The sequence below is a fragment of the Heteronotia binoei genome, chromosome 1 (assembly GCF_032191835.1).
Source record: "Heteronotia binoei isolate CCM8104 ecotype False Entrance Well chromosome 1, APGP_CSIRO_Hbin_v1, whole genome shotgun sequence".
NCBI lineage: Eukaryota > Metazoa > Chordata > Lepidosauria > Squamata > Gekkonidae > Heteronotia > Heteronotia binoei.
This window is the reverse complement of record NC_083223.1, coordinates 4717887-4731074: the sequence shown is the minus strand read 5'-3', so window position 1 is coordinate 4731074 and position 13188 is coordinate 4717887. Positions and strand designations below refer to the sequence as shown.

The 13188-nt window shown below is 47.0% G+C and overlaps 1 protein-coding gene across 1 annotated transcript in view; it reads left to right on the top strand.

Moving 5' to 3' along the window:
- The window catches only part of PKHD1 (PKHD1 ciliary IPT domain containing fibrocystin/polyductin), a 323925-nt gene that overhangs the window by 44055 nt on the left and 266682 nt on the right, over positions 1-13188 (top strand). The window contains exons 18-19 of the mRNA XM_060256755.1: positions 4769-4899; positions 8717-8852. Of these exons, the coding sequence (XP_060112738.1) occupies positions 4769-4899; positions 8717-8852 (267 nt within the window). The remainder of the gene's footprint in view (positions 1-4768; positions 4900-8716; positions 8853-13188) is intronic.

The following is a 13188-nucleotide window of genomic DNA, read 5'->3' as shown; positions in this document are numbered from 1 at the left end:
GGTCTGGTCACCGGCGGGGGATGGGGGATAGGGTTGCTGGATCCAGGTTGAGAAACACCTGGAGATTTGGGGATGAAGCGTGGGAAGGACAAGGACCTCCTTGCGGTATGATGCCACTGATAGCCAGGCCTCCGATTCAGCAGGAGCTCTCAGGAGCACAGCTCCTGAACCTTTCTGAAGGTTCCTCCTCTTCCTCCCCACCTACTTTGTCCACTGAGTAGTAGGTGCAGCTGCATAACAATCCCTGGATTAGGAGAGCGGGCAGCCAGCCAGCCAGCCCCCCAGCAACCCTCATTAACCCCTGGAGAAGCCCGAACCACCCTTTCTCCACTTATGTGATTTTGGGTGACGGGTGGCTTGCTGGCCTTTTGACTGGGCCCAAGAGAGCCCCAGGTGAGCAAGGCCTGCTTGGGCTGGCTGGATCCCTAGCCAGCCCAAGCAGGCCTCGTTCGTCCAGGGCTCTCCTTTCTTGTGTCGGGTTGCTGTTGTCTGGGGGGGGGGGCAGTGGCTTATGCTAATGAGTTATGCTAATGAGCTCCACCAGCTATTTTTTTTTTACAAAACGACCCCTGCTGATAGCTAAGGTAAATATAAGAAATTCATCTGAAGATTTAGTCCTCATACTTTATGTATGGGCCTGTGATATTTTCATAGTGTAATAGGAATCTGTTTGGAGTTTTATATAACGAGACTGGATTGTTTTGGATGCTGGCTGGATAGCTGATGTATACGATGGAAACTTCTGTTCTAGATTTTTTGATTGAGTTTACTGATTCATAAATATAATTTCCTATAAGTTTTTGGTGTTTATATTTATCATTTTCATGGTGAGGTGTGGCTATAGTTAGGCTTTCTGGTTCCTCGGTGATCCCGTTCTTTTTATAGGTTTGAATGGTTGTCGGTTTGAAGTTGGGAGTTGTGAATGAAGGATAACGGTCACTTAGGAGCTAGACTTAAAGATCTATGGACAAATCCATCGAAGTGTGCGGACTCTTATCTGGGAGAACCGGGTTTGATTCCCCACTCCTCCACTTGCACCTGCTAGCATGGCCTTGGGTCAGCCATAGCTCTGGCAGAGGTTGTCCTTGAAAGGGCAGCTGCTGTGAGAGTCCTCTCAGCCCCACCCACCTCACAGGGTGTCTGTTGTCGGGGAGGAAGGTACAGGAGATTGTGAGCCGCTCTGAGACTCTTCGGAGTGGAGGGCGGGATATAAATCCAATATCTTCATCTACCTCACAGGGTGCCTGTTGTGGGGGAGGAAGGGAAAGGAGATTGTGAGCCACTCTGAGACTCTTCAGAGTGGAGGGCGGGATATAAATCCAATGTCTTCATCTACCTCACAGGGTGTCTGTTGTGGGGGAGGAAGGGAAAGGAGATTGTGAGCCACTCTGAGACTCTTCGGAGTGGAGGGCAGGATATAAATCCAATATCTTCATCTACCTCACAGGGTGTCTGTTGTGGGGGAGGAAGGTAAAGGAGATTGTGAGCCGCTCTGAGACTCTTCGGAGTGGAGGGCGGGATATAAATACAATATCTTCTTCTTCTAAAATCCGACCTTTGATTAAGGTCTCCTCTCTGGGCAGTTGAGGTGTTAATGTCAAGCACCGATATTTTGAAATAATCAAGCTTTTGTTTTAAATCAAAGACTTGTTTTATTGAAACTCCATGACTTGCTCCAAGGACAGATACCTTGGAAGTAATGCTTGCCACAGCACTGCATAGTATTTTATAGGCTACTTCAAAGGAAAGGGTTACAGATAACTTCAAAAGAATAACGTAAAGATGCAAAGTGAGTTGAAGGTTCAAAGGCTACTCGCTATTATCTCTTTTATGACTAAGGAAGGTGAACATCTCCGTTTCTCACATATTCTCTGCTAGCTGATAAGACATGGCTGTGAGAATCTGGGGGAGAGGCATTTTACATTGTGAATGCAAGGTTACACTAAACATCCTGGAAGCAGAGAGATTTATTATGCATTCACAGAGAGAAAAAGATAAAAGTGAGGGTGGGGGAGGGAAGAGAAGAAATGTATGGATAAACCAGCACTTAGAAATAGCATGCTTGACAGTTAAAAAAGACCGGCAGTGTTAACTGGATCTGGTTAACACGTCATTGCACAAAAGTCCTGTATCTTCTATGTTGCAAACATGCTTTGCTTAGGCATGTGTTGTTTAACGCTGTATATCTCACAGCCCCCAGTGGATTCTTAACATCTACCACTGTTATCTGTTTCTTTCTGAATAAACTTTCTCCTTGTTCACTTCAACATGGTCAACCATCTTGTTCCCATCAGCATTTCTCATTAGGGAGGCAGCGGCAGGCAACGGTTAGAGTGTCACAGCCTCCGTGGGACTTTTATATTTACCTTAGCTTTCGGTTTCTTTCGGAATAATCTTTGTAAACCATCTCGTTCCCGCTAGTTTACCTCATTACAAGAGCTGGGGTAGCGTAGCAGTTAGAGTGTTGGGCCACGTTTGAGAGATTAAGATTCGAATGCCCATTCCACAATGGAAGCTTGGTGGGTGAGCCAGGCCTAGTCGAAGCCTTTCAGCCTAACCTCCATCACAGAATTGTTATTGTGATAATAAAAGAGAGAAAGAAAGGACGTTGTAAGCCATTTTGGGTTTCCATTGGGGAGAAAAGGGGGGTAGAACTTGAAAAATAAATACAGAAATAATCCCTCATTTACCAGTAGAGGCTTGGGTAGGTTTATTCCAAGTCTAAGATTTCTGTTTCCTTAAAACTTTATTATTCCCACTGGGTCTCCTGGTGTAATGGGACAAGGGAAAGTCTTGTAGAGCGGTGCCTAGCGCAGGAAAACTGTCACGCAGAGCTGTAGCCAATGTACACCAATGGATTTAAAAAAGGTAAAGGCAGTCCCCTGTGCAAGCACTGGTCGTTTCAGACTCTGGGGTAGGGTTGCCAAGTCCAATTTAAGAAATATCTGGGGACTTTGGGGGTGGAGCCAGGAGTCTTTGGGGGTGGAGCCAGGACACATTGGGGGCGGAGCCGAGAGCAAGGGTGTGACAAGCATAATTGAACTCCAAGGGAGTTCTGGCCATCACATTTAAAGGGACTGCACAAATTTTTAAATGCCTTCCTTCCATAGGAAATCATGAAGCATAGGGGCACCTTCTTTTGGGGCTCATAGAATTGGACCCCCTGGTCCAATCTTTTTGAAACTTGGGAGGTATTTTGGGGAGAGGCACTAGATGCTATACTGAAAATTTGGTGCCTCTATCTCAAAAAACAGCTTCCCCAGAGCCCCCGATACCCACGGATCAATTCCCCATCATTCCCTATGGGAATCGTTTGTAGAGGTGCATGATGGCTCTGGGGGCGGGGCTTCCCCTGCCGGCCAGCTGGCTGAGGGAGGGGGGAAGCCTGTAAAACCGGGGGATCCCCCTCTGGGACCTGGGGATTGGGAAGCCTACTCTGGGGTGATGTCGCATCACAACATTTTCATGGCAGACTTTTTACGGGATGGTTTGCCATTGCCTTCCCCAGTCATCTACACTTTCTCCCCAGCAAGCTGGGTACTCATTTTACCAACCTCGGAAGGATGGAAGGCTGAGTCAACCTTGAGCCGGCTACCTGAAAACCCAGCTTCTGCCGGCTACCTGAACCCAGCTTCTGAAAATGTCAAGACAGTGTGCGTTTGCAATAAAAAAGGCCAACGCCATGCTGGGAATTATTAAGAAGGGAAAACAAATCAGCCAGTATCATAATGCCCCTGTATAAATCGATGGTGCGGTCTCATTTGGAGTACAGTGTACAATTCTGGTCGCCGCACCTCAAAAAGGATATTATAGCATTGGAGGAAGTCCAGAAAAGGGCAACTAGAATGATTAAAGGGCTGGAACACTTTCCCTATGAAGAAAGGTTGAAACGCTTGGGGCTCTTTAGCTTGGAGAAACGTCGACTGCGGGGTGACATGATAGAGGTTTACAAGATAATGCAAGGGATGGAGAAAGTAGAGAAAGAGGTACTTTTCTCCCTTTCTCACAATACAAGAACTCGTGGGCATTCGATGAAATTGCTGAGCAGACAGGTTAAAACGGATAAAAGGAAGTACTTCTTCACCCAAAGGGTGATTAACATGTGGAATTCACTGCCACAGGAGGTGGTGGCGGCCACAAGCATAGCCACCTTCAAGAGGGGTTTAGATAAAAATATGGAGCAGAGGTCCATCCGTGGCTATTAGCCACAGTGTGTGTGTATGTATAAAATTTTTTGCCACTGTGTGACACAGAGTGTTGGACTGGATGGGCCATTGGCCTGATCCAACATGGCTTCTCTTATGTTCTTATGTAGGATCGAACTCAGGTCGTGAGCAGAGAGCTCAGACTGCAGTACTGCAGCTTTACCACGGGATTTAAAACCAATGGATTTAGAAAGGTGTAATTCTGATTAGGATTGTGCTGTTCATACATGCCTTAGAAATTCCTGGAACAACTTGGGCATATTCAAAAAAATTTTTGTTTAAATAATGAAAGTCCCGACATGTTTTCTCCCAGCTTCTTTTAAAGCCGTTCTTCAAAAAGCCTTTTGACTATCCCCACAAGAGGTGGCAAACTGAAGTCCAGGATCACGGACCTTCACAAGCCAGAGGCAAAGAGGCAGGAAAAGGATCCAGCTCTTTTAAAAAATGCTTTTTGATGTCGTACCGCATTCTCCTTTACAGCAGAAACTCATGTATTATCGAACTGGAGTTTCAAATATGTACACGGCATCATGAAGTCATGGCTTTTTTTTTTTTTTAAACAGGTGGGCTCCCAGTAACCCTCACAGGTTCGGGTTTCGACGGGATACACCTGGTGGCATTCGGTTCTCAGCCTTGCCCAATTAATGCCCGTGCCAGCAACGCAACCGTCATTGAATGCAGGCTTCCTCCGTGGGTAAGGAACGTCTTCATTTTTTTTGTTCATGAGGGAAGGGAAATCTGTTGAAGGCCGCTTTCAAACTGCCTTTGTAATCCGTTTTGGTGGCTGGTTGCTAATGGGTTCTTAGTGTCATTTCAGACACAATGATTTTGGCAACTGACTGCTGACTGTTTGTATTTACTTTTTCACACAAAGCGGCTTTTGTAGTTGAGCCATTCTTGAGGTAAATTAAGAACATAAGAGAAGCCATGTTGGATCAGGCCAATGGCCCATCCAGTCCAACACTCTGTGTCACATAAGAACATAAGAGAAGCCATGTTGGATCAGGCCAATGGCCTCTCCAGTCCAACACTCTGTATCACATAAGAACATAAGAGAAGCCATGTTGGATCAGGCCAATGGCCCATCCAGTCCAACACTCTGTGTCACATAAGAACATAAGAGAAGCCCTGTTGGATCAGGCCCATGGCCCATCCAGTCCAACACTCTGTGTCACATAAGAACATAAGAGAAGCCATGTTGGATCAGGCCAATGGCCCATCCAGTCCAACACTCTGTGTCACATAGTGGCCAAAGAAAAGGAGGTTCAAGTGGGGCTAGTAGCCCTTCCACTTCCACCCCCCCCCCCCAAGCACCAAGAATACAGAGCATCACTGCCCAAGACAGTTCCAATAATATGCTGCGGCTAATAGCTACTGATGGACCTCTGCTCCGTATTTTTATCCAAACCCCTCTTGAAGCTGGCTATGCTTGTAACCGCCACCACCTCCTGTGGCAGTGAATTCCACATGTTAATCACCCTTTGGGTGAAGAAGTACCTCCTTTTATCCGTTCTAACCCTATTGCTCAGAAATTTCATTGAATGCCCACGAGTTCTTGTATTGTGAGAAAGGGAGAAAAGTACTTCTTTCTCTACTTTCTTCATCCCATGCTTAATCTTGTAAACCTCTATCATGTCACCCCACAGTCGACGTTTCTCCAAGATAAAGAGCCCCACGTTTTAACCTTTCTTCATAGGGAAAGTGTTCCAAACCTTTAATCATTCTAGTTGCCTTCTTCCAGACTTTTTCCAATGCTATAATATCCTTTTTGAGGTGCAGTGACCAGAATTGTACACAATATTCCAAATGAGACCGCACCATCGATTTATACAGGGGCATTATGATATTGGCTGATTTGTTTTCAGTTCCCTTCCTAATAATTCCCAGCATGGCGCTGGCCTTTTTTATTGCAATTGCACACTGTCTTGACATTTTCAGTGAGTTATCTACAATGACCCCAAGATCTCTCTCTTGGTCAGTCTCTGCCAGTTCACACCCCATCAACTTGTATTTGTAGCTGGGATTTTTGGCCCCAGTGTGCATTACTTTGCACTTGGCCGCATCGAACCTCATCTGCCACGTTGATGCCCACTCACCCAGTCTCGATAGGCGGAGTGCCTCTTTGGAATGCCTCACAATCCTCTCTGGTTCTTACCACCCTGAACAATTTAGTGTCATCTGCAAACTTAGCCACTTCACTGTTTACTCCCAACTCCAGATTATTAATGAACAAGTTAAAAAGCATGGGACCCAGTACTGAGCCCTGTGGCACTCCACTGCTTACCGTCTTCCACTGCGAAGATTGCCCATTTATACTCACTCTCTGTTTCCTATTAATGTACATGGCATCATGAAGTTGCTGCCTTCCATTTTCACCTCTTCTTTCTGCGTCTGAATCGCTGTATTGTGCTGTTTAAAATGTCTGCAGTGTTTCCCCCCTGCCCTTTTTTTTGCCAAGCAATCTTCTTTGAACATTTTTTTTAGTGTTCAAAGTTGAGCGCTATAGCACTAGAGACCTATAGCGCTTCAGTGCTACAGCGGCACCATTGACTCTCAACTTGGAGCATTCAAAATAAGTTTGAGGAAGATCACATGGTGAATAGAGGCAAGGGGAAAAGTGCGGCACCGTTTGAAATGGCCAGATTGCTTCAGAGATAGCTCCTTAACAGAATGAAATTCACTGTATGAAACCTCTGTGCCTGTATTGCTTTAGTCGGAACTGGGCCAACAAGGGTTGCCAAGTCCAATTCAAGAAATATCTGGGGGCTTTGTGGGTGGAGCCAGGAGACTTTAGGGTGGAGCCATGAGACATTGGGGGTGGAGCCAAGGTCAAGGTTGTAACAAGCTCCTTTGCAAATTAGGCCACACACCCCTGATGTAGCCAATCCTCCAAGAGCTTACAGTAGGCCCTGTATGAAGAGCCCTGTAAGCTCCTGGAGGATTGGCTACAGGGGTGGAATTCTAGCAGGAGCTCCTTGGCATATTAGGCCACACACCCCTGGTGTAGCCAATCCTCCTGGAGCTTTCAGTAGGCCCTGTACGAAGAGCCCTGTAAGCTCTTGGAGGATGGGCTACAGGGGTGGAATTCTAGCAGGAGCTCCTTGGCATATTAGGCCACACACCCCTGGTGTAGCCAATCCTCCTGGAGCTTTCAGTAGGCCCTGTACGAAGAGCCCTGTAAGCTCTTGGAGGATTGGCTACAGGGGTGGAATTCTAGCAGGAGCTCCTTGGCATATTAGGCCACACACCCCTGGTGTAGCCAATCCTCCTGGAGCTTTCAGTAGGCCCTGTACGAAGAGCCCTGTAAGCTCTTGGAGGATGGGCTACAGGGGTGGAATTCTAGCAGGAGCTCCTTGGCATATTAGGCCACACACCCCTGGTGTAGCCAATCCTCCTGGAGCTTTCAGTAGGCCCTGTACGAAGAGCCCTGTAAGCTCTTGGAGGATTGGCTACAGGGGTGGAATTCTAGCAGGAGCTCCTTTACATATTAGGCCACACACCCCTGATGTAGCCAATCCTCCAAGAGCTTACGGTGCTCTTAGTCCAGGGCCTGCTGTAAGCTCCAGGAGGATTGGCTCCATCAGGGGTGTGACCTAATAGGCAAAGGAGCTGCTGCTAAAATTCCACCCCTGTAGCCAATCCTCCAAGAGCTTACAGAACTCTTCGTACAGGGCCTACTGTAAGCTCCAGGAGGATTGGCTACATCAGGGGGGCGTGGCCTAATATGCAAAGAAGCTCCTGCTAGAATTCCACCCCTGAACAGTAGCATATCTGTAAGAATCACACACAGAATTTTGTATTGTTTTGCACTTTATTGAATACATATATTTTTCTTAGTAATTCTGGCCATGAGCCTGGGGCTTTTTTTCTCGTGTGAATCACAGGGCTTCCTCTTTTTGCTGGGCCTGAAGATCAGATGTAATCTCAGTACAGTTCCAGCTGCCACCTGGAGGCTGGCAACCCTAGTGGGACTCCATGGCTTACTACCATGGAATCACCTTTTTTTGCATATATCTTGCCAGGGGTCATTTTGTAGAAAAAAAGGTGGTGGAGTTCATTAGCATAACTCATTAGCATATGCCCCCCCCCAGTCAAAAGCAACCTGATGCAAGAAAGGAGAGCCCCAGATGAGCAAGGCCTGCTTAGATTGGCTAGAGATCCAGTTAGTCCAAGCAGGCCTCGCTTGCCTGGGGCTCTCCTGGATTGCCCCTCCCCCCCAGTCAAAAGGCCAGCAAGCCACTCGCTGCCCATAATTACATAAGAAGTGGAAAAAGGGTGGTGTGGACTTCTCCAGGGGTTAATGAGGGCTGCTGGGGGCGTGGCAAAGCCCCTGGTGGCTGGCTGGCTGCCCGCTCTCCTCATCCAGGGATTGTTATGCAGCTGCACCTCCTATTCAATGGAAAAGGTAGGTAGGTGGAGAGGAAGAGGGGGAACCCTCAGAAAGGTTCAGGAGCTGCCCTCCTGTGAGCTCCTGCTGAATCTGAGGCCTGTGTCTTGCTCTTGATTTCTAGAGAGGAGAAGACCACACTGTTAGTGTGATTCTGGCCAGTGAACACGGATCCGCTCTCCTTCCCGGCGCCTTCACATACGACGCTTCATTGAACCCATTTATTATTTCACTGAGCAGAAATACGAGCAGCACAGCAGGTACAAGAGAGAAGTTCCAAGTATGCATTCTTTGAAAAACAGCAACAACCTTCCATGCGTCCTTTTCCTAATTTTCTAATGTTTAGCGATGGGAATAATTTGCTGCTTTCCCAGGATGCCCCAGAATGCAGACGGAAGACTCAAGCAGATGGGTTAAAAGAGAGTTTTATTAATGCCTGACCTGCAGCAAGATCAGGGGTGGAATTCTAGCAGGAGCTCCTTTGTCTATTAGGCCCCACCCCCATGATGTAGCCAATCCTCCAAGAGCTTACAGTAGGCCCTGTAAGAAGAGCCTTGTAAGCTCTTGGAGGATTTGCTGCATCAGGGGTGTGTGGCCTAATATGCAAAGGAGCTCCTGTTAGAATTCCACCCCTGAGCAAGATCTTTTTGAGATCTTTGCCCTCCTATCCAGTGTGGGGTGCTCTAAGTAAAGGTAGCCGTCTGGGTTACCAGCAATGGGGTAAACCCACTGCGGCTCAAACTTCAGTAGTATAGCAACTCAGATCCAAGGGAGATGATTCATTTAGGCAGGGCTTTTTTTTATAGAAAAAGAACTCAGTACACAAGGCCACAACTCTGACATCACCATCATTTGCATACTAGGCCACACCTTTGACATCATCGTCGTTTGCATACTAGGCCACACCTCTGACATCACCATCATTTGCATACTAGGCCACACCTCTGACATCACCATTATTTGCATACTAGGCCACACCTCTGACATCACCATCATTTGCATACTAGGCCACACCTCTGACATCACCATCATTTGCATACTAGGCCACACCTCTGACATCACCGTCATTTGCATACTAGGCCACACCTCTGACATCACTGTCATTTGCATACTAGGCCACACCTCTGACATCACCAAAAGTGTATAATGTCGTTTTTGGAGTGTGGTAACAATTCTGGTCATCACACCTCAAAAAAGATATTCTAGCATTGGAAAAAGTCCAGAAATATATAGCCACACACACACACATATATATACAAAGCCATAAATATATAACAATCCCAGGAAGAAAACATCAAATTTCAACACACTACTATGGAGCCAGCATGGTGTAATGCTGAAAGAAAGAAAGAAAGAAAGAAAGAAAGAAAGAAAGAAAGAAAGAAAGAAAGAAAGAAAGAAAGAAAGAAAGAAAGAAAGAAAGAAAGAAAGAAAGAAAGAAAGAAAGAAAGAAAGAAAGAAAGAAAGATAAAGCAAACAGGCAGGAGGAGACTGACTGAATGAATGAAAGGGGGGAGAGAGTTGGAAAGAGAGGAGAGAGAGAGAGAGAGAGAGAGGGAGGGAGGGAGGGGGGTAGTGGGAAATAAGGCAAACAGGGAAAAATAAATATTGACAGAAAGAAAGAGTGAGGGAGTGGAAAATAAAGCAAATAGAGAAAAAGAAAGACTGACAGAAAGAAAGAAAGAAAGAAAGAAAGAAAGAAAGAAAGAAAGAAAGAAAGAAAGAAAGAAAGAAAGAAAGAAAGAAAGAAAGAAAGAAAAAAATGAATGCATGAAAGGGGGGAAAAAGAAAGAAAGAACACTGCCAAAAAGAAAGAAATAATGAATGAATGAATGAATGAATGAATGAATGAATGAATGAAAGGGAGGAGAGAGTTGGAAAGAAAGAAGGAAAGACTGACAAAAAGGAAATAATGAATGAATGAAAGGGAAGGAGGGGGAGGTAGTTGGAAACAAATAGAGAAAAAAAGAAAGAAAGAAAGGAAATAGGAAGAAAGGAAAAGGGAGGGAAGGAGGGAAAGAAAGGAGGGAAAAAAGAAAGAAAGAGAAAAGAAAGGAAAGGAAAGGAAAAATAAAGAGACTGAAAGAAAGGGGATGCAAGCAACTCACCTGTAAAAGTGCTGACTCCCACAGAGCCCTGGCTCTGCAGCTTGGCCCCTCGAGCCCCACTGGCCAGCTGGACATCGGGAGGCCCCCACGCAAGTGCGGCTGGCCTCCTGGAGCCCTGCCAGGCAGCGGGGGAAGTCAATGAGGCTGAGCTGGAATGCTTCCTGCACCAGCCGGAATGTTGCCTGGGCCAGCCGGAACGGTGTTCCAGCGCATTCTGGCTTTAAAAAAGCCCTACATTTAGGTCAGGGATGTCAAACTCATTTGTTATGAGGGCTGGATCTGACACAAATGAGACCTTGTCAGGCCGAACCATGTATGTACCTATTTAGGTATTTAAAATTAGGAGCTGGACCATAAGGAAGGCCGAACACAGAAGAATAGATGCTTTCGAGCTGTGGTGCTGGAGAAGAATCTTGAGAGTCCCTTGGACTGCAAGAAGACCAAATCAGTCAGTCCTAAGGGAAATCAACCCAGACTGTTCCCTGGAAGGTCAGATGCTGAAGCTGAAGCTCAGATACTTTGGCCACCAAAGGAGAAGGGAGCACTCCCTGGAGAAGACTGGAGAGTCCCTCGGACTGCAAGAAGATCCAATCAGTCAGTCCTAAGGGAAATCAACCCAGACTGTTCCCTGGAAGGTCAGATGCTGAAGCTGAAGCTCAAAGACTTTGGCCCTCAAATGAGAAGGGAGCGCTCAATGGAGAAGACTCGAGAGTCCCTTGGACTGCAAGAAGATCAAATCAGTCAGTCCTAATGGAAATCAACCCAGACTATTCCCTGGAAGGTCAGGTGCTGAAGCTGAAGCTCAAATACTTTGGCCATCCAATGAGAAGGGAGCACTCCCTGGAGAAGACCCTGATGCTGGGAAAGACAGAAGGCAAAAGAAGAAGGGGGCGGCAAAAGATGAGATGGCTGGACAGCGTTACTGCTGTGACTAACATGAAACCAACCCTGACTGTTCTCTGGAAGGTCAGATGCTGAAGCTGAAGCTCAAATACTTTGGCCACCCAATGAGAAGGGAGCACTCCCTGGAGAAGACCCTGATGCTGGGAAAGACAGAAGGCAAAAGAAGAAGGGGAGGGCAAAAGATGAGATGGCTGGACAGCATTACTGATGGAACTAACATGAATTTGAGCAGACTTCGGAGAATGGTGGAAGTCAGGAGGGCCTGGCGTGACTTGGTCCAGGGGGTCTCAAAGAGTCGGATTCGACTGTGCAACTGAACAACAGCAGAGATATAAACTTTATAAAGGACACAGACAAATACAACTAAAGATTTTTTTAAAAAAAAATCTTAAAAAATGCTTAAAACTTTAGCACCCTTTGGTCTTAAAGGTGCTTTCTTTGTATCTCTCCCGTGCAATCCTGGGAACTGGGCAAAGGAAGCTCTGGCTCTTTCCCTCCCTCCCCAGCAGGGCTGGCGCTGGGGCTTTTGCCACCCCCTGCAAGGCTCCACTCCCCGCCCCTCCAGTGGGGGAGGGCCTCATGCACCTGCCCAAATGCGGGCCCGTTTGACCTCCCCGTGGTGTGGGGAGACGGAGTAGGACCAGATGGCCCTGTTGGCATGGAGGGCTCCTCTTGAGGAGGTAGGTGGGGAAACAAGGTAGGTGGGGAGGAGGAGGGGGAACCCTCAGAAATTTATTATTTTATTTCATTTGATTTATATCCCGCCCTACCCCACCGAAGCGGGCTCAGGGCGGGTGCATGAGGTTCAGAAAGGTTCAGAAACTGCGCTCTTGTGAGCTCCTGCTGAATCTGAGGCCTGCCTCCCCCTAAATCCACAGGATCCTCATTGCTGTCAGATGGCCACCTAGCCTCTGACTAAAAACTTCCAAGGAAGGAGAGCCCACCACCTCCCAAGGAAGCCTGTTCCTCTGAGAAACCACTCTAACGGTCAGGAAGTTCTTCCTAATATTGAGCCGGAACCTCTTTTGATTTAATTTCTGGTCCTACCTTCTGGGGCCACAGAAAACAATTCCAGACCATTCTTTTTAGGACAGCCCTTCAAGGACTTGAAGATGGTAATCATATCGCCTCTCAGTTTTGAAGGTCAGTTTTGAAGCACATCCCACATATTCCTTAAGGACTCGTTGAGTCCTTTAGCTGAGCAGATGGGAGTAGGACAGGGGTGGCCAACGGTAGCTCTCCAGATGTTTTTTGCCTACAACTCCCATCAGCCCCAGCCATTGGCCATGCTGGCTGGGGCTGATGGGAGGTGTAGGCAAAAAAAAAGATCTGGAGAGCTACCGTTGGCCACCCCTGGAGTAGGGGAATCCAACACAAGATTGGTTTGACATTGAACTTCAGTTTCCGTATCAAGACCAGGGGCGGAGTTCTAGCAGGAGTTCCTTTGCATATTAGGCTACAAACCCCTAATGTAGCCAGTCCTCCAAGAGCTTACAAAAAAGAACCTTGTAAGCTCCAGGACGATTGGCTACATCGGGTGTATGGCCTAATATGCAAAGAGGCTTCTGCCAGAATTCCACCCCTG